The 27,909-nt window shown below is 36.0% G+C and overlaps 1 protein-coding gene across 5 annotated transcripts in view; it reads left to right on the plus strand.

Moving 5' to 3' along the window:
* LOC100515171 (sodium channel protein type 2 subunit alpha) overlaps window positions 1-27,909 on the plus strand; it is a 134,467-nt gene that overhangs the window by 53,718 nt on the left and 52,840 nt on the right. For 3 of the 5 annotated variants that reach the window (XM_021074834.1, XM_003133444.4, XM_013984206.2), the window contains exons 2-13: window positions 41-358; window positions 1,459-1,577; window positions 10,120-10,209; window positions 10,984-11,112; window positions 11,675-11,766; window positions 12,627-12,899; window positions 15,657-15,720; window positions 17,481-17,622; window positions 17,752-17,958; window positions 19,306-19,593; window positions 23,095-23,442; window positions 27,341-27,473. In XM_021074834.1, the coding sequence (XP_020930493.1) occupies window positions 92-358; window positions 1,459-1,577; window positions 10,120-10,209; window positions 10,984-11,112; window positions 11,675-11,766; window positions 12,627-12,899; window positions 15,657-15,720; window positions 17,481-17,622; window positions 17,752-17,958; window positions 19,306-19,593; window positions 23,095-23,442; window positions 27,341-27,473 (2,152 nt within the window). In that variant the 5' untranslated portion in view covers window positions 41-91. Of the gene's footprint in view, window positions 1-40; window positions 359-1,458; window positions 1,578-10,119; window positions 10,210-10,983; window positions 11,113-11,487; window positions 11,580-11,674; window positions 11,767-12,626; window positions 12,900-15,656; window positions 15,721-17,480; window positions 17,623-17,751; window positions 17,959-19,305; window positions 19,594-23,094; window positions 23,443-27,340; window positions 27,474-27,909 lie in introns of all 5 variants that reach the window. The other 2 variants (XM_021074835.1, XM_003133445.4) reach the window with 1 other exon arrangement.

The following is a 27,909-nucleotide window of genomic DNA, read 5'->3' on the forward strand; positions in this document are numbered from 1 at the left end:
CCATTGCTTTTTTCTCTGTCTCTCTCTCTTGTTTCCGTAGCACTTTCTTATGCAAGGAGCTAAACAGTGATTAAAGGAGCAGGATGAAAAGATGGCACAGTCAGTACTGGTACCGCCAGGACCTGACAGCTTCCGCTTCTTTACCAGGGAATCCCTTGCTGCTATTGAACAACGCATTGCAGAAGAGAAAGCTAAGAGACCCAAACAAGAGCGCAAGGATGAGGATGATGAAAATGGCCCAAAGCCAAATAGTGACTTGGAAGCAGGAAAATCCCTTCCATTTATTTATGGAGACATCCCTCCAGAGATGGTGTCAGAGCCGCTGGAGGACCTGGACCCATACTATATCAATAAGAAAGTGAGTTCTTAGTCTAGTTGCCTTTACTTCCCCTACTTCCTAATTGGTTCTGGGCTAGAGCCAGGCATGTCCAGGGAAGAATTGTTTCCCTCCTGTCCATCTGAGGTACCGCTAGGGTACTAGGTGGGCTTGACCTTGTAATGGTCCCACTCCCTATAAGTCTTTTGGAAGCACTCATTTGAATCCATGTCCAGGACAGGCAGAAAACTGAAGGGGCACCCTGCAGGGGGGAAATGAGGAAGGACAAAAGACTATTCACCTTGCAGCTTGGTGAAGCAAAAAATAAAGACAAGGAGTATATTTTTAATGCACTAAAAATAAAATTTCCAGGGAGTTACATTGTGGCTCAGCAGGTTAAGAACCTGACTAGTATCCGTGGAGATGTGGGTTTGATCCCTGGCCTAGCTCAGTGAGATAAAGATCCAGCATAGCCGAAAGCTGTTGCGTAGGTCACAGATACAGCTAGGATCCCTCATTGCAGTAGCTGTGGCATAGGCTAGCAGCTGCAGCTCTGATTCAACCCCTAGCCTGGGAATTTCCATATGCTGCAGGCGCGGCCCTAAAAAAATAATAAATAAATAAAATTTCCAGGAGTAGTGTCCAAATTCTTCTTTACAATATCTAGCTCTGCATAAGATACTTTGATCTTCAGCAGATCTATTCCTTCATGTCAAAAACTTTGCCCAATTCCACGGCTCTCCCCAGAAGAAATAAAAGCAAGTGACTTTTAAGTGCCACCAAAAAAGTTTGATCAAACACCTCTGGAAAACCCTAAAATTCCTGTGAGAAAATTTTTATCTAACTGAAAAAGTAATCAAATTCTTATTTTTGAGCTCTTTGTGAATTATAAATACAATTTTAAAATAATGATATTAAAAATTTTCTTCTTTAGATCCTTATTATTTACCAAATTTAGGAGCGTTTGCAGTGATCAGGAAGAAAAAACACATAGCGTCATGTCATATGTTGGTAATTAGTGTATTACTCTTATTATTTTATAAGATGATATTTCTATATAATGGTCTCAGGCTTTTTTTAATGCTCTTAATTTTAATATTAAGATTCTAAATTCTATTTTATGTGTTTGTTTTCTTTTTCAGACATTTATAGTATTGAATAAAGGGAAAGCAATTTCTCGATTCAGTGCCACCCCTGCCCTGTACATTTTAACTCCCTTCAACCCTATTAGAAAATTAGCTATTAAGATTTTGGTACATTCATATCCTTTTTTCAAATAGTTACTTAATATGATTTTACTCTTTGATAGACTTAATGAGTTGGGGATTTTTCAAAGATGTGTGGTTGGCAATGTTATGTGCTCTTTTTTTCCCGCTTACTCAACAGTTAGCATATTGCAAAATGAGATCATAGGTAAGTGAACCACTTTTCCCCATCTTCTAAGTATGTATTTTCTCCTTGACTCACTGCTTTACTTCTTTCCTCCTCTGCTCCCTTCTGAATTGCCTACTACATCCAAGACTTCTTCATTAATTTTGACAGTATTACCAGGGTCTCTTTTGATAAGTCCTAAAATTTTGCAAGGTTATATAGTGGGTAAACGCTGAGCTAATTTTCTTTACTACATTTACATTTGGAAAATATCTCTATGATCTGAATTACACAATTTTTTATCTTTTTGGTGTGAACTTTACTACTTTCAGCTTTTCATTTTAGCATTTGAAAACTTTGAGTTAGCAAATGTTTATAGTTGCGACTGTATACACATTAGCCTTTCAAATATTTCTCCAAATTATTTTCCCAACAGCATCCCTTAATTTTCTAGTTTCTTTTTCTTCCTTTTTTTTTTTTTTGTCACTTGTTCCTGTATTTTATTCAAGTTATAGGTCCTGCTACAATTATCTCTTTCCAAAGGCTTAATGTCTATTTATCCATGTACATTCTCATTTTGTTCTTTGTTCTCCTTATGAAGTATCTATTTCCTAGAAATGGAATTGATGGCATCTTGGTGGGAGATGGTAATTTGATTTACTCCTGGAAGTTAAATAGAGTAGTTGTAGATGAGAAGTTTTGTTCTGGCCAAGGACAGTGGTCTGGCTGACAGCCAGCTCTGGAAAAACCAAGGAAGCAAAGGTTTGGAAGACTGAGGGTGTGCCAGGCAGGAGCATTTACAGGAAGAACAAGGCTTGGGATGAGTAACTGACACGCGTCAGGAACCAGAAGTAAGGAAATGGAAACGGAGATTTAAGCAAAGTCTCAGATAGAACAACTTTAAATTTTGTTTCCTAATTAGAAAGAGTCATTGAGAGTTCCCTCGTGGCTCAGTGGAAACGAATCTGACTAGCATCCATGAGGTTTGATCCCTGGCCTCGCTCTGTGGGTTAAGGATCTGGCATTGCCATGAGCTGTGGTGTAGATATGATGTTGCTGTGGCTGTGGTGTAGGCCAGGGCTACATCTCCAATTCGGGTGTGGTCCTAAAAAGAGAAAGGAAAAAAAAAAAGGAAGAGTCATTGCATGCAGTTTACAACATGACCGGCCCTGCCAGGGCCTGGCTCTAAAAGACTTAGAGTATAAAAACATACTTCACCTAGCAGGCCCAGAACATATTCAAATTAGATATGGTAGGGAATTAAGTGAGATAAGGAATTCAAGAGATAGGATAAGCTTGGTACAAGACTCATTTCAGTTCTGGGTGGAGGAGTTGTAAAGCATGTTCTCAGACTTGCCTGGCAAGGTGGCAAGTGATGTCCTTAGAAACATGGCATTCTGGAATTCAGTTTCCTTTTAACCTCTAGATCATTCCCCACCCTCCACCCCTAGTTTTGTGTAGATATCAACATATTTTAATTTCATTTTTATGTTTTAAGATTTAATAGCTTCTTGGGAGTTATTTTAAACAACAATGATTTTTCACTTATTTTTTTATATAAGAGAACCTGGTTGTACAGGGAGGAAAAAATATCTTTGTGTTATCTTTAGAAATGAATAATAAATTTGAGATTTAGATTTGGGTTTCCTGAACCATAGATTATGGTCCCTTATTGTGTTTGAGTATTTGTAATCTGTGCACTGAATAAATCTTTTCATAAATTATTCATTATACTTCAAAATCATTGTATATCCCTATGTAAACACAATTTATATGTGAAATTATGTGAAAATTCAGACTTACCCCAATCCTCTGTCCATAGTAAATACTCAGTGTGTACTGCATAGATAAGTGATGAATGAGTCAGAACTTAGAGAATCAGATGCAAAACAAGTGACAAAATGGAAGGTTTCAAGAGATCCAGAAAAATCTTTTTTGTCTTGATTCTGAATGATGAAATAAAATTAAGAAAGCCCAATATCAAAGAAAAAAGCAGGGAGTTCCCATTGCGATGCAGTGGAAGCAAATCTGACTAGTATCCATGAGGATGTGGGTTCAATCCCTGGCCTTGCTCAGTGGGCTGGGAATCTGGAGTTGTGGTAAGCTGTGGTGTAGGTCACAAATGCATCCTGGATTCCATGTTGCTGTGGCTGTTGTGTAGGCTGGCAGCTGTAGCTCTGATTTGACCCTAGTCTGGGAACTTCCATAGGCCACAGGTGTGGTCCTAAAAAGCATTTTAAAAAAAAAATGGGAAGAAAGAAACAAAAAGGCAGGGGCTTTTTGTTTGTTATAAACTTTTGTTAGGGGGATAGTATATTTTTTTGAAAATCTCATGACAGCTATCATCTCCACTCCACAAAATTTTAGTAAGTTTAGGGAATCCATGAAACCTAACTTAAGTCCCTCTGGGAAAAGAGACTTCCAGTGGTAGAGGATGAGAGCAGTTTTAGAAGTTTTGATCAGAGACTCGAGGCATTGAGGACAGAGTTTATGGTGGGAACTCTAGAAATCAAGATACAGTTTGAATTTTAGGGTTTGCACTTGCTTCCCAAAAGAAAGAAAGAAAATTTCCAAGGGGCACAGTTTTTAGGAGGACCGCAGTGGTGAAAGAAATGTGAAGGCAGCCAAGTAAATCTAAGATTTGCCAAACTGAATGATTGATTCTCCTAGAAGCTTGCAAACAGGCATATAGCTACAAATTTATTCCAATGCAGAAAAGGTAGATTTTTTAAAAATTTTGATTGCCTGAGTGAAAATATTATATTTCTGATACCTCACCTTGGAGGAGAAAGATAAACATGTTCTTCAGTCTTTTGTGATAATGCACATTTGACTGGAAGTCGTAGCAAACCCTGTAAATAATACCATACAGTTTCAGGTGATTTTCCCAGTGATTTTGTCTTATTTCTCCCAGTGCATACCCTAGGCTCAAACCCTGGGTTTCTGACTTCAGGTGCCTTTTGCTGTAAGTTAAAAATGCTTGAAGTTGGTAACAGTGGATTTTGGGCAGAATTAAGAGGTCTTGCTTTTATTATCATTAGTTTATAATCCAGGAAATGGCCATTCATGATAAAGAAATTTGGGTTTTTTTATCTTTTTAGTGCCACACCTGCAGCATATGGAGTGGAGTTGAATTGCAGCTGTGGCTGCAGGTCTATACCACAGCTATAGCAATGCCAGATCCGAGCCATGTCTGTGACCTATACCACAGCTCATGGCAACACCAGATGCTTAACCCACTGAGTGAGGCCAGGGATTGAATCTGTGTCCTCATGGATGCTAGTCAGATTCGTTTCCACTGAGCCATGTCAGGAACTCCAAGAAATTTGTATTTTAAACCTAGACTGGTATCTCTATTTTCAACAAAAATTCTGACTTGTTTCTTAAAGAGTTGTTATCTTCATTAGGAGCTGTTGCATTTCAAATTAGCTTTGTTTCTTGATTTTGGCAGAAAATATTATGCTTACTATATTTTTGCCAGGGTATATTTTGAAAACTGAAAATGCTTTTGATGTGCCTAGTATCTTGTTTTGATAGTTAAATAAAATATGGTTGTATTTTCTGAATGGTAAACAAGTAAAAAATAATCCATTTTTTATTTATCCACTCCTAAAATTCCCTATCAGAATTTTCTGTGTGCTTAGTAATAAACAAGCTTCCGAATTAGCATCATTCAATAGTCAACTGACACTACAAAATGTCAAGGGTATGTGGTGAACAATGTAGACATAGCCTTTATAAAGTTGACAGTCTAGTAGAAAAAAAATCGATGTTAAAATTAATCATTGGAGGAAGTGTCAGGTGCTATAGGAATTTATTACTGGTAGACATAATCAGGAAAAGTGCTCTGCCGAGACCAGCTCAGCAGGATGGGGCTGAAGAACAGGTGCTATGAAACATAAGGAAAAAAGTTAACATACAACAAGACACAGAGACATTTATCTTAAGTAAAGGTGGGAACCAGGGGACTCAAAGTCTCAGGGACCAAGAGCATGGCCTCAAGAAACCACACTGCTTTTACTGTGCTCTTTAGGATTACGTCAAGTGAGGAGGGGGCTATGGGTGGAGGATATAGGGTTTGTTTATTATTTTATAAGTTCTTTTATTATTTTAAAAGTCACTTAGCTGGTAGATGGTTAAGCTTTTACTCTGACCTTTAGGCACATAACCATCATTAGCATTTGAGTTAGCTATCTATGCATAGAATTCCAGAGAATCCTCACTGTGCTTCCGCAAATGGCGTGCCTATTTGCGGCAAACCCAGCGTGCCTAGGTTTGCACCTTGGTTCTCTTTGCTAATGCATATTCTGCTAACGACTGCTCATAAACTACTTAGCCATGAGGTTCCTCTTTCTCTTATTCTTTAGAGGACATATCATGCTTGTGCAAACGGCGTGCCAATCTGCACAGGTCTGGCGTGCTTAGGTCATTTACCATCGCTGTGACTGTTTTTCAAGCAGGAAGACAGGGTGTAAAGTAAAGCAGGACAAGATGGAATTTTCAGCAAAGAGGCTAAGAAAATATTGTAGAAACGTCTCGCAACAGTGCTCTTGTGCGCAGCTTTCTACTGAAAATAGCTTTTAAACTGAGTGCTAGAAAAAAAATATTAGTAGGATAAGGTGAAGTATGGAGTATGTTCAGGGAAAAGAAGTGACATTTGTTAAGATCCTAACTTGAGAAAGAGCATATTTTCATTCCATGACCTAAACCAATTACAGTAATATTGAACTGAGGAGTAAAATGAGGATAAAGAAGATGAAATTGGAGAAGTAGACAGGATTTAGGTTTCCTAGACTCTTCACTCTTTGTTAAGATATTTGATCATCATTCTAATAGTAGTGGAAAGCTATTGAAATGATCCAAATTACATTTATAAAGGTCCTTTTGGTACAGTGTGCAGAAAGGATTGAAAAGAGCCAAACAAAGATTCAGAAAGACCTGTTTGGATGAAACTCCTGTAACATAGGTTAGATTTAATAAACACTTGGGCAGTGTAGTAATATAAGGATTGGGAAAAAAGTGTACTAAGTCCAGGGATAGTCGGTAGAATTGACAGTATTTGGTGTTAAGTTGAATATGGAGGTTTAAGGAAGATAAAAATGCAAAATTGCCTCTAGGTTCCTGGCAGGATCACAGGATATTTTGTATGATACAGAGATGTCAAAGAAACAGTATTTGAAGGGAATAGAGGGGTAGGATGAAAAGATTTTTAATGTATATTTTTAGTTTAGTTTTGGAACTCAAAAAATACTTCAAGTGTCGATAGTGCACGTAAGTGCCGATGTAATATGAACAATTGGGTCATGTGGACAGTTGAGTTCAGAAGAGAGTCTAGTCTGAAGAGAAGTACTTGAGATCAGTGGGTATGTAAATGGTACTGGAGCTATGTTTGTTGATGAGCTCTACTGGGATAAATATAGAAGAAATGGGGGAAATGGCTTGGATATCCTAGGTCCCTGTTTTCAAAAAGTGAAGTATTATATTTCAAAGGACACAAAAAATTGTTTCCTATGAGATATAAAGAATCAATGGATTGGGACATCATGAAAGCAAAAGTAAGCAAACACTGTGAAAGAAGGAAGAATCATGTTTGTCAAATACTACTGTGAGAAAAAGTCAAATAAGAACTCAAAACTATCCATATTGGTTTGGGGGGTTTGTTTTGTCTCTTTAGGAACTTCCTGCAGCATATGGAAGTTCCCAGGCTAGCAGTTGAAGGAGAGCTGTAGTTGCTGGCCTATGCCACAGCCACAGCAATGCGGGTTCTGAGCTACATCTGTGAACTAAACCACAGTTCACAGAAACTCCAGATCCTTAACCCACTTAGAGAGGGCAGGGATCGAACCCACGTCCTCATGGTTACTAGTTAGGTTAATTTCCACTGAGCCACAATGGGAACTCCCGAACTATCCATATTGTTATGAACATGAAGATGTTTGTCATATTTAGAAAGAAAGTTGGTATGCTGAGGATGAGTTAGATACAAGGAAAAGTTAAGACAAACATCTTGTTCAAGAAATTTGGCTATAAAATGGAAAAGAGAAGTAGGGTTGTAAGTAGTTAAAGGAAAGTGGGTTATAAGGAAAGTATTCTTTTCCTTCCAGATAAGAGAGATAAGCAAGTTTGTATTGATAGTGAGAGGCAGATAGAGTTGGAAGTATTAAAGATAAAAGAAGGAAGAAATAAGAGATTTCTGACGTGTCCTGGAAAGAAGGAATGTGTCCATTGTATGGGCGGAAGGAGTGAATATTCTTCCTACTGAAACAGGAAGGAGAAAAGTATCCAAATACAGCGGGGTTTGTCATTTTGGGGGTGGGAAGTAAACGTATGGCTGTCTGATGCTGTCTCCTCTCTCAGTAAGAAACAAATGGAGAGGGAAGGAAGAAGCTTGGAGATCAGAGAAGAGTGGAGAATATTTGAAATTGTACTTGCAGAGTAGGAGGTACAGTGAAGTGGAGAAGTACAAGACTGTGTTGAGCATGGTTGAGTCTGGAAACCTTATATTTTGAATGGTGCCAATCTGTCAAGGGGAGTTGTTTTCTCTAATAGGGCAGAGCAGGCTAAGAGACACAGAGGATCCTCTAGTTTTAGATACTAACAGAGAGTCATATTTAATTTTATCTTAATTTTTTGTTAATTTTTAGCAATAAAGAAAAAATATATTTATCCTTTGAAATGGTGTTTTTCTTTGTTCCCTAGGTTGTAGTGCCCTCACGTGGCTGATCCACATCATTTACTTATGACTGTTTTGATGTGGATGTATTTGAACAAGCTAAGAATTAAGCAAGTGCCTTACATCACTGCTAATCAAAATGAAATATCAATGATTGCTTTGACTAAAGCCAGCTGTAGGTATAAAGAAACTTCCTTTATAGATTGACACAGCATTGGCTATTCATTGTTCTATTTTATTGCACTTAAAATCCTGCTAATATTTTGCTATATGCAAGTAATGTCGAGATTTATAATTAAAGAGTGAGAAGGGATATTAATTACATTTATTCACTCTGGAATTTTTATAAAGTTTCTAGGTCTATTTTGATAAAAGCTCTTGTTTTGTATAACTACAACTGATCCTTCTTGTGTTTTTTATTAAACATGAAAGTTATTTCAGCTATCTGACTATTCAGTGTTTACTTAAAGAGTTTTTGTTGCCATTTTTCAATACGAAAGAGAGTGAAGGGCATTGTTATGTCTACAAAGGCAAACTGGGTTAGAGTGAAACAAACCAGATGTTTGTTGTAAGTAGTGTTCTCTATGATTCAGAAAATTAGGAAAGCAATTTATTGAGTATCTACTAGGTACAAGGCACATTAAGTCAGAGATTTAACGTATCTTACCTGATTTGATTCCGATAGCAACCCTGTGAAATGGTTATTCTTTCTCACTTTTATAGATAGGTGAACCAAGGTTTAGGGAAATTAATAAGTAATTTGGCTACAGTTACAGACCCAAGGAATGCCATCTTCTCGTACTATTCAGAATTTTTTTTTCATTTTTTAAAGTTTTACTGAAGTATAACTGATTTACAATGTTGTGATAATTTATGCTGTTCAGCAAAGTGATTCAGTTATGCATATACACACATCTATTCTTTTTCAGATTTTTTTTCCCATATAAATTACCACAGAATATTGGGTAGAGTTCCCAGTGTTATATAGCAAGACACAATTGGCCGGTCATTCCATATACCACAGTGTGCATGTGCCAATCCCAAACTTTTCAGAATTAACTGAGTAATTACCTTATATTATATACTCCACTCAGAAAGAATCTTATTGAGGACATTCCACCTGGACAGCCATTAGGATGGAGTAATAATGCATTCAGTTGCAGTCAGCACTCTGTATCCACAAATTTCGTTCCTGCAGGTTCTACATCCACAGATTCAACCAACAGTAGATGGTGTATAATATTCAGATCTATGGTTTTTTTAACCTGAGTATGCAGAACCCATGGATATAGAGGGCCAACTATGGGACTTGAGCGTCTTCAGATTTTGGTTCTGCTGTGTGTCCTGGAACCAACCCCCCAAGGATACTTAGAGAAGACTGCAATTACCTGAACTCTCTTGTTGAATTTTTTTAGGGTTTTCATATTTACTGAGCTGGCACTTTAGTCATTGAGTTGAGTCTGTCATTTAAAAAAAACAGCGACCTTAAGTTGATAAATTATTTACCAATGAACTAATTTCTTTGCATTTAATGTTTTTCATCACTAAAAGCAATATAAATAACCTCAAAATAGTTGCTGACTTGGCTTGACATGGCTTGGATATGAAGTTGTTAACATTACAGAAATGGAAAAGGCAAACTCAGTGATAGAGTAATAGGGCTATGATCAATCTAAACTTCATGGTGGTGAAAGACATTATGGTGTATGAAAGTGAAATTTTCCACTGAACTCTGTCTTCCTTGACAATAGTCTTCTACTTTATTCAATGTGCTCATTATGTGCACTATTCTTACCAACTGTGTATTTATGACCATGAGTAACCCTCCAGACTGGACAAAGAATGTGGAGTAAGTAGAAGATTTTTTAAAATCTTTCAATATTGTCCTACATTTTTGGACATGAAACATGTCCTACATGTTTCAAATTGTGCATTTAACATCTTGAGACCTCATCACTTTCTTTAGCAAATCATATTGGCTACTCCAAACCCATTAGACAACGATTTGAGTTCATTTCAGTCACTGATTTTCTGTAGGACAAAGCTTGCCCTTTCTCATTCAGTTGCTCAAATTACTGCACTGATTTGACCACCAGTATTTATAGGCCTTTAACATCCTTGTGAATCTCACACTCTTCTGAAGATTATCAGTGGTTACTAATATCTAATGATAAAAATTATACCTAGTTTGTGTGTTCTTTTCCTCATGGCTATCACCTTTCTATGTTTTATTAGTATATATTTCATGGCTCTCAATGATGCATAATTTATTAAACAAAAATTCTTCATATATTTTTGTATTAATAACTATTTGCTTAAATCAGACAAAAATCCAGGGTATTTCAAGCAATATCTTCATACAGAAGCCTATTATTTGGGCCTTCAAATTAATTAATGTAGCAAGGATAATACTCATTTACAGTCAATGAGAATGTCTTTCAGAATGCAATATTTCCTTCATCCTTAAGCCCTACCTAAGTTCTATATCATAGAGAGACTGATGTAGAATGATAAGGAAGTCTCTAATTTTTATTTGCCGTTTGTCTTTGTTATAATTTTTTATAATTTATACATGTAAATTACCTACTAGAGCTTTAATGTGGGATTGGCTATTTTCTCTCAGGTACACCTTTACAGGAATTTATACTTTTGAATCACTTATAAAAATACTTGCAAGGGGCTTTTGTTTAGAAGATTTCACATTTCTACGGGATCCATGGAATTGGTTGGATTTCACAGTCATTACTTTTGCGTAAGTATCTTATACATTTTTATCCAGGAAGAGTAAATCATTGGTGGGTGCCTACAATGGTGGCTTTTCTTAATAGATCAAGCATTTTTCTTGGTTATCATCTGAAGTTAATATAGTTTTCTTCCAATCAAATTATGCACTTTGGAGAAATTAGGGACTGTCTTAGTAAATTGAATGATTTTGACTTCAGTTAGCACTTTAAAGCAATAAAATAATTTCCCCAGGTAACAGAGTTTATGATTGATCACAATGCCATTTTTCTCTAAATTGGGAAATCTGATGGCGACACTCATTGAAGTTGAAAAGGTCTTGATGAAAGACCAACTTAGACTTAGATTTCCCTAAATTCTGAATAACTCTGATTTAATTCTACAGGTATGTAACAGAATTTGTAAACCTAGGCAATGTTTCAGCTCTTCGAACTTTCAGAGTCTTGAGAGCTTTGAAAACTATTTCTGTAATTCCAGGTAAGAAGAAACTGGTATAAGGTGGTAGGCCCCTTATATCTCCAACTGTTTCTTGTGTTCTGTTATTGTGTTTGTGTGTGAACTCCCTATTACAGATATGTGACAGAATTTGTGGACCTGGGCAATGTCTCAGCGTTGAGAACATTCAGAGTTCTCCGAGCATTGAAAACAATTTCAGTCATTCCAGGTGAGAGCTAGGTTAAACACTGAGGCTGACTTTAGCAGCATTGGTGCCGCAATCACAGCTTTTGTGCGTAAGCCTTATTGCTTGTCACCTATTGCAAATAAATTTGTAAAAAAGCAAGAATCAGTACATCACATTTTGGATGGATTTGATTCTTTGCTTTTACTAGTTGCTTTCTTTAAAATTAACTGTTCTAAATCAGCCTTTGAGTTTAACAAGTTTTTGCATGAGGCATTTGCAGTAACAGGCTACATGGTTTGCGTCCTATAACATCAAGCTTTCCGCATAGAAGCTAAACTATGAAGCGTTCAAACTGATGCAAATTTGACCAGTTAGGTTTAAAACTGCAGATAAATGAAAGAACAAGGGATAGCATGAGTGCTGCATGGGGCTCAGTTTTCAGATGTCTTCCTTTATTAACCCATACTCAAGCTTGCAGAATTCACAATAACTCCATAATTCAGTGATTCAAGATTTCTTATTTATTCATATAGATTTTCTAAAATTAATAAGAGGTTAGGGAGTAAGACATCTGCAAATAAAAGCAAAATATTTACTCAAGGTTGATATTTAAGCATGAATAACAAAACCATTTCTTTTGCTCTCCTTAGAGAGTACTTAGAAATACACTTTTGGTTTATTTCCATTCACAGTTTTCTAATGAACATACAAATTCTGCTTTCATTCATTTTCACCAGCTAGCAGGCTTTTCATGAAAATGTTATTCAATCACCAACATTAAACTAATATTGTTGGCATTCTGCATGACATCTTTATTTTCCAGGACAAGCTCATGATGTTTTTGTCTGTAAAGTAGCTGCTGAATAGTATATTTAAGTTCCTCCTTTTGATTTTATTTGTAGGCCTGAAGACCATCGTGGGGGCCCTAATCCAGTCGGTGAAGAAGCTCTCAGATGTAATGATCCTGACTGTGTTCTGTCTGAGCGTGTTTGCACTAATAGGATTACAGCTGTTTATGGGCAACCTGCGAAATAAATGTTTACAATGGCCCCCAGATAATTCTTCCTTTGAAATAAACATCACTTCCTTCTTTAATAGCTCATTGGATGGGAACGGTACCACTTTCAATAGGACAGTGAGCATGTTTAACTGGGATGAATATATTGAAGATAAAAGTAAGACATATTCTTAACCTTTAAGTTGTTTAGTACTTCAAATATTAAAAATATATGTAGTGAAAATTGTCTCAATTTCAATGTGAACCAAATGACTTAGAACAATTTAAGATAATACACGTAATGCAGAAATCAAATGATATCTTATTCCTTTTTCCTTATCTGTCAATCATCATGATAAAAGTTACCACTTGAAAATGTGTCCTTTTCCCAAACCAGTGTTGAAAGCAGTACAATATAATGGTATATAAACAAAACTATTTGTTTGGTAGGCATTGATCAGGAGTTTTCAGTCATTTTAATAAATAAATCAGTTATTTAAACTATTTGGTGTAGTTTGCTGAAATGGATTGTTAAGAAGACTGGGGAAAAATAATTTGGCTGTATTTGACTCAGTATATGTATTGAGTACATATGCTGTATCTGGAAATAGAGAAACCATTTACCAAGATAAAATCTGAATTTTTGTACTCATTAGAAAGTTAAGCAACCTCAGTCCAGCAAGTCACTTATTAATGAAAAAGGATAATCTCAAAACTGACCTCTATAATATTCTAATTTATCTCTTTGGTATCAATCATCGTGTTAGAGTTTTTTATTGGTATAGTTTGATTTTATTTTAGAAATGGGCATCAGAATATATCCAAATCCCTCCCTCCAGGTACAATTAACTCGCCAACTTCCATTGGTATCTTGATTATCAGTCCTCCACTGGGATACTTAATCTGAAGTATCTTCCATGGTTTTTAGAACCATATGAAATTTTATCACTGCTCACATTAAGATTTATATTGGAGAGATTAAGATTCACCAGATAGGAAGTTCCCGTCATGGAGCAGTGGAAATGAATCCGACTAGGAACCATGAGGTTTCAGGTTCGATCCCTGGCCTCGATCAGTGGATTAAGGATCCAGCGTTGCCATGAGCTGTGGTGTAGGTCATAGACGTGGCTCAGATCTGGCATTGCTGTGGCTCTGGCGTAGGTCGGCAGCAACAGCTTCAATTAGACCCCTAGCCTGGGAACCTCCATATGCTCTAGGTGTGGCCCTAAAAGACAAAAAAAAAGAAAAAAAGAAAAAAAAATTCACTGGATAAATGAATAAATAAAACAAATGATTTCATTATTTAAGGGTTTTCCCATTTATTAATGTTATAGCAGCATGGTGATAGTCTTTGCACATGAATCTTTTCTGTTTCTGATTGTCTCCTTTAGAGAGATTTTTTTTTTAATAGAATTTTGGAGGACAGTCAAAGGGTATGACCAGATTAAGACTGGGAAGACATAGTGTCAGATTGCTCTCCAGAGAAATCATACCACTATATACTCCCTAGAGTAGTGACCATCTTACTGAATTCTTTCTCATTAGCTTAGATAATCTTTTGGCAGAAAGAAAAGTATATCCTCTTTTAAATTATTAATGTAGAATTTATAATATATTTATTATTGTCATTAGCAAGGTATATATTTCATGTAATGTAAATTATCTGTTGATAGTTTTACCCATCATTCCATCAGGTGATAGTATATTTGGGGAAATTCATAAGAACTCTTTAATTCATCAGGTATATTAGCATTTTGTCATTTTCGGTGAATGTATTCTCCAGCTTGTTTTTCTTTTTATTAATTGCCTTGGAGCCTAAGTAAGTTTTATTTTTAGGCAATCAAGTCATCAAATTTTTTTTCTCTTATTCATATTTCAGTTTATAAAATGTTTCTGGATTCAGAGATAATAAAAATTTTCACCTAGATATTCTACATATAAAGCAGTCACCTATATATTTTAGGTTAAAAAGAAAACCTGTATATTTTTATATTACTGGATTTGTCTTTAAATTTTTAATCTTTGAACATCTAGAATTATTTTTTGATATGTTATGAGATAATGATCTAAAAGTTTTTGTAAAACTATGACCCAGATTGACCTTCATAATATATTAGGGTATTCCTTTAATATAGGCTTTAAGTATTCCTGAAAACTGTCAAAAAAATTTTCTGTGGGGGATATGTGTTTGTGTTTATTAATGTGTATGTGTTTTGTGTGGGTGAATATGTAAATATGTATGTTTATACATACATATGTTTTCTGAGATTATTTTTGCAACTTATTTGTTATATATGATATTCCTTAAGAACAAAAATTAGGTATACTTAGAAAATATATACCTCCAAGGAAATAAGTTTACCTTGAAAGACAGTAATCAAACCAAAATTCAAAACAAAATATTTAATTACAGCATCATAGAAAGAACAAACACCTAAGGCCACTTTTCACAAGAAACTAAGATAAAATTGGTAGGAAAAAAAAAATCTAAATCTTTTTTGAGTCCAGGCAAAATGTATTTGTAAAGTAAATTGTAATCTCATGGAAATATTTAGAAGCAGCAAGTCTTTCTCTTCTCTCATTTTTTTGTGCCAAGCAAACAGCTTCAATTTGACAGCTGTTTTTTGAATTATTCCAAACAATTTGAGTTTTTATTTACAATAAATACTGATGGAGAATGCTATAATAGTTAATCCTTATAAAAAATTTCTTTTTAAAGCATATTTTCTAAACATTTATTTAATCAAAATGTTTTTTGATATTTGTTTAATATCAATTATTATTAAAAATATATTCATTTATCCATATACATATTTATTATTTTATCAACTTCATTATGTTTTTTTAAATGTAAGCTTTATTACCAAGACACAATGGCCAAAGTGTTTGAGGGTTTTTTTTAATTATTCTTTCTGTTCCTTGCTCTTTTAAATAGGTCACTTTTATTTTTTGGAAGGGCAAAACGATGCTCTGCTTTGTGGCAACAGCTCAGATGCAGGGTAAGTGTTGAGTCTTAGTCCATCAGCCTCAGTAACCTGCCACCTCCCACCCACCCAACCCCCGCTTGTTCCTCATTCAAAGCCCTCCATAAATTTCACTTCACGCTGACTCTCAAAATAGCTGGGATAAGTGTGGATTCTCACCTCCTTCACACGCTCATACGTAGCAATTATTTTTCCATGCTGGGTCACAGCTAATCTTCCAAATTAGTTCAATGAAAAATAGAGAGATAAAAGCAGTACAAATCCATAAGAAGCTTTAAGTTAATAGAATTCATAAGCATGTCCTTTTATAAGTGTGATATTCTACATTCGCTAATGTGGTCTCCATGAAGATAATGTCAGTATCTGAGGTGTGGGAGTACATGTCTAGCATATTTTAGCAAAGTGGTTAAGAGCATAGATTGGAGCATTTACATGGATTCAAACCTGGAACTCCACCATATAATGTCACCTCTGCTTGCCTTGATTTCTGCAGGCGATAAATAGATAAGAAGGCGGCTGTGAAAATTAAATGGATTAGTAAATGTATAGTTATTACAGCACTCAGTAAGTCCTTTTAATTTTTATGACTGGCATCATGTGAATGCTTATAATTAAGAAATATTGGAGTTCTCGTCGTGGCGCAGTGGTTAACAAATCCGACTAGGAACCATGAGGTTGCGGGTTCAGTCCCTGCCCTTGCTCAGTGGGTTAACGATCCGGCATTGCCGTGAGCTGTGATGTAGGTTGAAGACCCGGCTTGGATCCCTCGTTGCTGTGCCTCTGGCGTAGGCTGGTGGTTACAGCTCCGATTAGACCCCTAGCCTGGGAACCTCCATATGCCGCGGGAGCGGCCCAAGAAATAGCAAAAAAGACAAAAAAAAAAAGAGAAATACTGTACCTGGAGCTAAAGCTAAGAAGAAAATTCAGAGAAATAGTTACCTTTCTCTATTTAACAAAACTTTAGAATCATAGAAGTCTGACGTTCTTTCTGTGGAAGAAGATATTGTGGACATCAGTAACTAAAACCTATAGCAAAATTCCCAGTGATAACAGGCTTTGCATTTGGTTCATATGACAAAGATTGTGCTGCCTTTATCTCCAGATCTCAGTAAAACAGACTGGTTTTAACTCATTGTCTATTCTGTACTAGATGCTTTGCATATGATATCTTCTTCAATGCTTGTAAGTTTGAGAGGCAGGTTCTTTTCTTACCCCTTTCTTACATATGAGGTATTTCAAGACTAGGAAGTTTGGGAAACTTGCCCAAGATATGCAGCCCAAGTGCCTGGCACAATATTGAGACCAGGTCAGCCTGACAATGCAGGTCATGCTGTAAAATCTTCACTCTGCAAACTCATTCATTCCTCTATATACGCTCCACCCATCTTTTTTTCACCCCTCTCCCCCACCGCCACATTCAACACATTTCTGCCTCCAGATATCCTCAATGAAAATCAAACTCTTCCCTATAGACTCTCTTTTGTGTTCCTTTCTACAAATTCCATGAGATAGTAATCATATTATGATTGCTTTTATATGGAGAAATGATAAATACAGTAACGACAGGAATCACAGAGAAATCCACAAATAGACTTAGCAGATTCTGTTGTTATATTAATCAGTTCATTTAGTGCTGAACTGAGCACTGGGTAAAGGGAGAGAAATCTGCTTCCCCTGGTTTCATATAAAATAGACATCAGTATCTATAAAAACAGGAAAGCCAGCCATCAAACTGGAGTTACTCACTCCCTCTCTTTCCTTTAATCTAATCACAGCCAGTGTCCAGAAGGATACATCTGTGTGAAGGCTGGTCGAAACCCCAACTATGGCTACACAAGCTTTGACACTTTTAGCTGGGCTTTCTTGTCCTTATTTCGTCTCATGACTCAAGACTTCTGGGAAAACCTTTATCAACTGGTGAGAACAGATAAAATGTTTTGGGAAGCATGAAATACTGAAATCCAGAGAACTGCTATAAAATACTTTATTACTTAGAGAGTGAGCTCATAACATTCTATATAAAATTTAATAAAACATCTTTTCCAGACACTACGTGCTGCTGGAAAAACATACATGATATTTTTTGTGCTGGTCATTTTCTTGGGCTCATTCTACCTTATAAATTTAATCCTGGCTGTGGTTGCCATGGCCTATGAGGAACAGAACCAGGCAACACTGGAAGAGGCTGAACAGAAAGAAGCTGAATTTCAGCAGATGCTTGAACAATTAAAAAAGCAACAAGAAGAAGCTCAGGTATAATAAGCAAGTATCAAACCCTTTTGTGTTTGTTTATCTCAATTCTCTGGCCACACTATTGAGGTCAGAGGCATTTAGCACAGAAAACTAGCAGAGGCAATTGACATTCAAAACACATCATATGAGTTTGGTAAGTGCTAGGAGCATGTTTCATTATTAGGAAATTATTATTTTGTTTTGATGATTACTTACTGTCAATAGTAATGACATCCAAACATTAAGAATTATAATTGCTTTAGTGACACTTTTCTCTCTTGTGATCCCTCATTCATTCAAACTTACACAGTAGTTACACCTACTTGCCTTCAATCAAAGTATTAATCTTCTGGGGAAGAGGAATTCAGTTATAGTTGCTTCTTCATTAGTGTCACTGGAGGTGAGAAAGATCAGAAAACCAAAGTCAAACTGAGAAGATTATTTCATAGGATCTGGAAAGACAAAGACTTATTTGATATTTATTTTCTATTTGAAGAGTTTAAATGCAAGTTTGTGGATTGTATAAGGAAACCCCTGGTATATAAACATACTAAACCATTACATTCTTTGTCTACTACCCTGTAAATCCTATAATTTCAACTTGATGAGGCTTGAAAATAAGATAAGAATTTCTCTAATTATATTTGCTTGAATTAATGTCATTAATTCATTGCCTATACGTGGCTTTTCTTGGATGTATAGTTCTCTTTTAATACTGAGTATACTGGTTATGTAATAAATACCAGATAAATAAAATATACTGGGTGTTGTGTCAGCAACAATATTGGACACTTTATCTTTCCAACTGTACTATTGTAATTTACAAATTCATTCAGATGCCATGATCTGGGGTTTTCTTATACACAAACTATAATATATTTTTGTTGTGCATTTCTTAGTGAAATAGTCATTTTAAGTCAAAGAAAAAAGTTTATTAAAATAAAATACTTAACTGAGTTAAATTTAATACTGTACACTGGCACTAGGTCATTGTCAAGTGAAAGTGTGATTAATCAGGTTAAAATAGGAAACTCTAGTCTTAATTCTTTCCTTCTTGCGATATTTCTTAAATCACAAAAAAATCATTGTGATATTTGTCTTATTCATATTATTAGATAATTAGAAACCATAGTATGGAGCACAACTTGAAGATTTTCGTCAAAGTTACATGTATTATCTTCCACTTTTCTGTTAATTTTAATTCTTAAATTGGTCTAATGACAATGCGTTGTTTTCCAAAATACAGACTAGAATGGAAAATCATTTTCAAGATAATATATTCATGATACTAAGGATAAATTAAGCAGAAACATGGATAGAATTTTTCAAAGTTTGTGCACAACTACTATTTCCCTTGGACCCTTCTAGGCAGCAGCTGCAGCAGCATCTGCTGAATCAAGAGACTTCAGTGGTGCTGGCGGGATAGGGGTTTTCTCAGAAAGTTCTTCAGTAGCATCAAAGTTGAGCTCCAAGAGTGAAAAAGAGCTGAAAAACAGACGGAAGAAAAAGAAACAGAAAGAACAGTCTGGAGAAGAAGAAAAGGAAGATGGGGTCCACAAATCTGAATCCGAAGACAGCATAAGAAAAAAAGGTTTCCGTTTTTCCTTAGAAGGAAGCAGGCTGACATATGAAAAGAGGTTTTCCTCTCCACACCAGGTAAAATTATTAGTTTATATAAATTGCATTATAAAACAAACATATTTTTTAAGATATGCCAGAGTTTGATTAGAGATAAAACTGCCCTCCTCCTGGATGGCGCAGTACTTTCAGAATGGCTCTGATCACTGAGTGTTTAGGTTATCACCTCAAAGAATTTGTGGGTTTTACAACTTTTTGGAATTCCAGGAAAGTATTTTTAGATCACAGATCTTGCTGGGCTTGGGTAGGCTTTTGACTTTGAGATTTTGTTAAAGACTCATAAGCATCTCAGGGCAGTTTTCCCCATGAGGAATAATCAGCAGATGGTTCCCCTCCCTTTTTAGCTGTGGGCCTGGACCCAGTGAACTGTGGATTTCCTGAGTGTCAAGTTCCTAGAAGTGAAGAATCAAATCTCTCAGACCATCTGTGTGGATGCTCCTATCCATGTGCGAACTTTATATGAAGTGTATTCTTCATTTTCTTATTTTAAGAAAAATTTTTCTAGAAGTGTAACCAAAATTTTTAGGTGGATGTGCACTGAGGAAGTGCCACTACAGTTGTGTTTAATTGCGCTTGATGATCTATGTCTCATGTTTAAGGAGACTTGCATTGAAAGAATATCTTGACTTATACAGTCCAGAAAATGTTCTCTAGATGCTTCTGGCTTATGTACAAACACACACTGCTGAGACTTTGAAATTTAGGATCCTTAATTGTCTTTGATATTACCAAGAGAATTACCAGAAGTACAAATTCTCAGTAGTGAAACCTTCATGTCCATACAGTTAACAGTAACAACTTGGACACTGATAGCAGTGCTAACAGCTAACACCTACATGGTACATTGCTACTTGAAGTATAAATTCTTTTAGGTCCCTCACTACAGGAGGGACTATAATCTTCATTCCCAATCTGCAGATGTGAAGAGAAGGGGAAGGCAGGTATTCTTTTTTGAGTGCCTCTTTTGTGTTTGGAATTCTTTTTATTCTATCATAATTAATGTTAACAGACCTGCATATTATCATTTTCACGGTTTTTTAGGCTCAGTGAAGTTTAATAACTGCCACATAGCTATTAAACTTTGGGATGGCGTTCAGATTTGGCCTAATACTGAAACCCTTGAACTTTCCACTGTATCGAGCTGACTAGAAATAATATCTTTAAAAAAAAAATTAAGAAACTGCTAAGGAAATTTACAATTTGATTTCATTTAAAAGATATATGCATATATATATGCTCTTTGTACATTTCATAGTATACACAGCCACATAACCTTATGTTTAATATGTATAAAATTTTTATCGATCAGCCTTATTCATTCCAGTCCAGGGAACATTATAAGATAGGATAAATTAAAGGATTAGTGGGGTTGAATTCAAATTTGAAATAGAATTTGTTTTTATAACATTTACTCATCCTTACTCATGTTGTCAATCATTATGATTCTGTTAGTTGGAGACATTAATCTTAATAAATGTGAATTAAAAAATAAAATCCACTTTTTATAGCATTGGTCATTTTGAAGGAAGAAAAAAGGGGAAGGAGGGAGGAAAGACAGAAATTGGTTACATGAGGAAAAACTACCCAACTTTGAAACTGCAGATCAATAGATACCGAAAACAGTCACTGTGATTTAAGCTTTATTTCAAATCCGATAGAACTAATTCTAGGCAAAATAGTAAAGCCTGAAAATGTTAGGCTCTGTCCTACCTTTCTCTGTAAATGTTATTCAAAGACGTAACATTTTCCCCATCCTGTCTTTTTGAAACCTCTACTTTCTAACTAATTGGGCCTTACAGGTGACCTCTGACTAATACAACATGTAGTATCTGGCTCAAATTGATACTTGTTTTTAAAGTGGTATTTGCATAAAAATAGAAAAAAGAAATTTTCTATCCAGTAAAGAAGTATTGAAACAAGTAACTAAGAAGATGGAGAGGGCACTGCAGAGACAGAAACAGAGAGAGAGGTAAAGGGAGAGAAAGAAAAGGAGGGGGAGACAAAGAATGCTGAAATCATACTAATCCCACTTTGCAAGACCCTGTAAGTAATACTGAAAATAGCAAGTCAAGTATTAACCAGGGTACAGTGATGAAAAGTCCATAGTTTTTCTTAGATATTTCAAGGACCCAAGACCCCAAAATACTAAAAACTGTTGTTTTATAGTAACATGATAGAAAGGTGATTGTGTTGGCAACCATTTCTACTTTTGTATTGAAAAAATATAATGTACACTTTTAGCATAAGGTTATCATGTTCTCAGTGGAATAGGTGGATTTCAAGAAATATTTTTCAGACCTCAGTATGATTTATTAGTGTGGGAGGAGGGAAAGAAGGAAGTTAAGAGTGCAATTTCTAATCACGTCTCAAGACAATCTTATGTTCAAACTTATGTTTGAACTTATGTCCAAACTTATGTTCAATATTTTTAGCAATCCCAATTGAAAATATATCTCTATCCCAACAATTGCGAAAGAAAGAGGTCACTGTTATTGACCAAGTAGGGTCCCCTACCCACCTTTCAACCATTCTCTACGGCCAGAGGCATCGAATACACTCACTGGCTAGGCTTGAATTGTGGTCTTGCTGAGGGGCATTTCTTAGAGATAATCAGGATATTGTCAATAGAAAAAGGACAACTGGATATTGGACAAAGAGAAATAAGTGTTCATTACAGTGCAGTTATAAAAGTAGACTAGTGATAAATAGGAAGTGATTCATTGTGCTCAATGCTGCTATGCTTTAGAACAAAAGTAAACTGAATGATGGCAGTGACATTGTAGCCATCTGGAAAACTGTTAAATGATTGTGAACAGATACTTAGTGAAAACCAGGTTTTTATAAATAAGGTGCTCTTCAGATTTCTTTAGACAGACAGAAGAGTGAAAATCATGGGATGAATCATATAGTTCTTTCAGCTTGATTGGTTTAAATTATTCATGAGGAGCTTATAAAATACATGAAGGGAAGAGGGAAGCTGCTTCTTGTACTGTAATTAAACAGACCTACCAGCAAGATTGATTTTATTTTCCTCTGTAGTGAGATCTGCCTCAGGGTGTGGTCACTAGTGAGCTCTTACTATTGTGTTTTGGCTTCAAAGAATCAAAATATAGTTGTGTACTTAATTGGTTCTCATTGGATTATTACATGAGATTAACTTCTAGAGAAGGATCTAGCAAAAATTTCAGTTCCAGGTGACAGAAATGAGACAAAACACTCTTGAGGGGTACTTCTGACTATCTGAAGTCACAGATAAAGTAGAAGAAAATGGTAGAAAATGAGAGCTCAGAAGATGAAAATGAAGGAGGGGAGAAAAGGGGAAAACAAAACAAAAAGCTGAACCTAGTAGAAAGTGAGCCCCACCAGCAGTTACTTCAGGAGCCCTTGATCCCACCTGTACAATGGCTTATCTTAGGTGTGTCAACAAATATGAAGCAATGAGTGCATGCTCATCCTTTTCAAGATACCAGAACTTAATCCTGTGCATCTGTTTTTTGTTTCCTTTCTTGTTATTTATAGTCTTTATTGAGCATCCGTGGCTCCCTTTTCTCTCCAAGACGCAACAGTAGGGCTAGCCTTTTCAGCTTCAGAGGTCGAGCCAAGGATATTGGCTCTGAGAATGACTTTGCTGATGATGAGCACAGCACCTTTGAAGACAATGACAGCAGAAGAGACTCTCTGTTTGTGCCGCACAGACACGGGGAGCGGCGCCACAGCAACGTCAGCCAGGCCAGCCGTGCCTCCAGGGTGCTCCCTATTCTGCCCATGAACGGGAAGATGCACAGCGCTGTGGATTGCAATGGCGTGGTCTCCCTGATCGGAGGCCCTTCTGCCCTCACATCTCCTGCTGGGCAGCTCCTGCCAGAGGTGAGGCCCCTGAAACTTGCAGCTGTTGGCAAGGGAGCCATGGCTGGTGCAGGCGAGAATGGTTTTCCACATGTAGGAATTTTATTGAGTCTGTTGTTCAAAGGCCAGGGGTCAGTTCAAAGAAGCTATGAATTCTCTTTGTCAAATTGTTCCATTCAGACTCTTTTAGAAATGAATGAAAAACATAAGTAGGGGGAGTTCCTGTTGTAGCTCAGCAGAAAAGGAACACAGCTAGGATCCATGAGGATGCAGGTTTGATCCCTGACCCCACTCAGCGGGTTAAGGATCCCCTTGCCCTTGCTGTGAGCATGGTGTAGGTCACAGACATGGCTTGGATCCAGTGTTGCTATGGCTATGGCATAGGCCAGCAGCTGTAGTTCCGACTGGACCCCTAACCTAGGAACTGCCATATGCTGAGGGTGTGGTCCTAAAATGAAAAAAAAAAAAAAAAAGAAGAAGAAGAAGAAGAAGAAGCCACTCAGGGTACCTGGTAAAGTCATGTACTGTAATTATTTGAGCAGATTTCAATTTTTATATTACTGTCATGAATTTTTAAATAAACTTAGTAGCCCTAAATCATACATATGGAAGAGGGTTTCAACTAAATAACAGACACTTACAGGCATATATTATGGACATTTCTTTTGAGAAACATAAGGTGCTTTTAAATTTTGGTATTAAGATTTCATTTGCTGGAGTTCCCGTCGTGGCGCAGTGGTTAACGAATCCGACTAGGAACCATGGGGTTGCGGGTTCGGTCCCTGCCCTTGCTCAGTGGGTTGATGATCCGGCGTTGCCGTGAGCTGTGGTGTAGGTTGCAGACACGGCTCGGATCCCACGTTGCTGTGGCTCTGGCGTAGGCCAGTAGCTACAGCTCCGATTAGACCCCTAGCCTGGGAACCTCCATATGCCGCGGGAGCGGCCCAAGAAATAGCAAAAAAGACAAAAAAAAAAAAAAAAAAAGATTTCATTTGCTGACATAAAGGTATTCTGGAAATGCCATTTGGTTGTACTTTATAATTTGCTGATACTATTAAAATCTTTATATGATTTTTTTGTACACAATTCTATTCATTATAGTTGGAAGAACTCTTTAAACCACATTAAAATCATTTGGCGTTTAGCTTTTAGTCCCCTAATATAGGAGCTTCTCACCTTGGATGATAGAAATAATCACTGATCTTCTTCACTTCTTCACATGGCCTCTCCCTCCACTTTCTCCCAGAGAAATGTCCAAGTATCCTGGAGTCAGATATCAAATCATGAAAAAAGTAGAACTTTGTTGGGAAAGAACCTGGAAGAATGCCAAGGGAATATCAACTTCTCTTAAAAAAAACATAGCTAATTATGTAACAGATACTGTCCAGAACACTTTACATGCATTAATTCATTTAATCATCATAACAGTCCTTTATCATAATTACTAACATTAACACCAATTTTTCAGAGGAAGAAACTGAGGCCTATGAATGGTGGAGCTAGGATTTTACCCTAGGTATGCTGGCTACTATCTACATTCTATTCATATTGAAATATTATCTCCCATTAATTTAAAAAAATATTTTCTTAAATGGAAAAGAAAAGATGACTAAGGAAAAGCTTTCATTTTAACCAGTGATTCTCAGAATATATTTCATCTTCAGACTACTTACATCAGAATTCCCTAGGATACTACTTAAAATGGAGATTCCCCATTTCCCCCTCTCTGAACCCCTGGAAACCACCATTCTCCTCTCTGCTTCTCTGAGTTTGATGACCAAAGGGTCCAAAGTTCAAATTATGCAAAATAAATACATTCTGGAGATTTGCTACATAGCATAGTGTCAAGAGCTAAAAATACTAAATTGTAAACTTAAAATTCACTGGGAAGGTAGATCTTATTAAGTGTTCTTACCATAAATAACACAATGACAATGATAAAATGGGTGGAAGGAAACTTTAGAAAGAGATGGAAATGTTTATGGCCGGATGGTGTATAGTTATTCTCAAACTCATTAGGTTGTATACATGAAATACATACAGCTTTTTACATGTCAATAATTCCTCAATAAAGTGATTTAAAGAAAAAAATGAGGATTTCCGGGCCCATCCAGACTTACTCAGACCAAAAGGCTAGGAGAAAAAGGTCATGGATTTCTTCTCTACTAACAAACATCCCACATGGTTCTTACACATAATAAGGTGTATCACTGATCTTTATAAAAGTTAATTTTGCAAACAAAAACAAGACCATAACTTGTTTACATAAATACAAAGAGAATGTCAGAAAATGTTTAGCATTTATCAGTAATTACCACAAAACCCCTGTCCTGTCAGAGAGGGTAGGATAAATCTCTGAAAGCAAGTTGGGGCAGTTTGAAACAAAGGCTAATGTGATTGCTATTTCCTGCTGCCTCATATCCATCCTTCAGTGTTGCTCCAGTGCTATGAAGCAGGGCCCTTCACTGCGGTGCAGCCAAAGCTGAAAGTGCAGAACAGAGAAAGGGCTTTGTGAGACTATGGAAGGGAAATGAGAGCAGAAGTAAACAACTGCAGGCAAATGCCACCCTCCAAGCACATAATATACTGCACTTTACTCCTAAATTCGGTGAAAGCAATTTAACTTAAGAATTTCCTTGCTTGGTAATATTATTAGTAGTTTTGGAATCTAACTCTCAAAATTGACATATCTAGGATTACACATATAATTTTGTATAGAGCAGAAGGGACTAGATGACCTTTACTTGACCCTGTTTTTTCCTTCAAACTGCCTTTCTCTGATGGGGCAAAATATTTTAAATTCTGAGAGACAACTTTTTGACTTAAAGAACTTTAGTTTCAGAGAGGGGTTATTTCTTTTCTCACTAATTTTACTTTTCTTTCATAGTAAAATTAATTAATTCTAGACTGACCTAAACGAATATTTATTTCCATTAATGACAATCATCTTAATTGAGTGGAAACTCTGCTTTTGAATATATATGTATTAGAAGTATGCAGGTTAATAAAAATAATATTAATTACTCATAGCACAATAAAGTAGATGAATAGGACTCATATTACTCTTTTAGAAATAAGGAAAATCCTCAGAGAACTAAAAGTGACTTCTTATTTACTATTAACACTCACACCTGCATTTGAGTTTTGCCCATTTTTTCATGTGATAATCAACTTCATTGTTTGAGCTCTTGAAATAGGAACAAATATCTGCCCATGTTGACATTCTGGTGAGTTTATTTTGGAAAAGAAAATTACCAAGTCAATGTATCATTGCTAAAGATCAAAGACCCCCCCAGTTTGATTTTTTGCCTTAAATTAGAGTTTCAATTCCAATATTGAGTTGTTTTGTGGGTGGAGTTGTCTTGTAAGTGTAAAACAAAGTTATAGATGAGTTCTAAAATTTAGTTTTATTATTAAGGATGTTGGAAAATGTTACTTGTTTATAATGAAAAAAGCATTTTACAGATGGAATTCACATTTTAGCAAGACTTACTAATGCATTATTAAGGAAAACCTAAATATAATTTTCATACATTAGACCACATGAATATATATATTTAACTCAACCTGTGAGTAAATCAAGGAGCGATATGTTTCAGTTTGGAGTTCTGCACAAGATTGGCTAAAATGTTACAGAGTTATCTATTCAGTAATAGGCATGATCCCTCCAACCCAAAGCTCCAAGATGGAGGAACTGGAAAAGTCCATCTTGATCACAAGCCCAGGCATCCCTGAAAGCTGAGAATCTGATGGGCTTTTGAACACTTCCCAAGAATGATGATTCCAGCAATGTCTTAATGAGCTGTTCACATCTGAGAAAGCATGGTGAATATTTAGTCAAGTAACCCATTTTACAGGAACACTTTGGATTTCGCTGGCCTTAAAATAATAGTTATTTCAAATGAAATTTTATTTTTAGGGCACAACTACTGAAACAGAAATAAGAAAGAGACGGTCCAGTTCTTATCATGTTTCAATGGATCTGTTGGAAGATCCTACAGCAAGGCAAAGAGCAATGAGTATGGCTAGTATTTTGACCAACACCATGGAAGGTATGTCAAAAGTCTACAGCATAATTACTTGGTAATGCTTTGGTAATGATAAAAAAAAACTTTTATAAATTCCAAGAGAATTCTTTCTGACTTGATACCATGTCATCATTACGTCTTTTTCTAAATAGAAGTAAAATCCATGCGCAACATATGGATTCTGTTGTCTCACATAGATTTTTACATTTAGCCTCCAAGAAGCTACTAAAGTCAAGGAATACTTGGTATACTACGTTAGTAGATTAAGTTCAACAGTTGAATCTTGTTATATGTATTACAGTGATGATAAATGCTTATTTTTATAGTGATGCTAACCCATTTGAATTATATTAACTGCTTGATATTCAAGCTATAAAATTGTTTGGTTTAACCAAAAGTATAAATGAAAAAATAGGAATTAGGGTTTGATATTAACCTTTATGGAGCAAAGTTTTCAAAT

This window comes from Sus scrofa, chromosome 15 (genome assembly GCF_000003025.6).
Source record: "Sus scrofa isolate TJ Tabasco breed Duroc chromosome 15, Sscrofa11.1, whole genome shotgun sequence".
NCBI classification, from domain to species: domain Eukaryota; kingdom Metazoa; phylum Chordata; class Mammalia; order Artiodactyla; family Suidae; genus Sus; species Sus scrofa.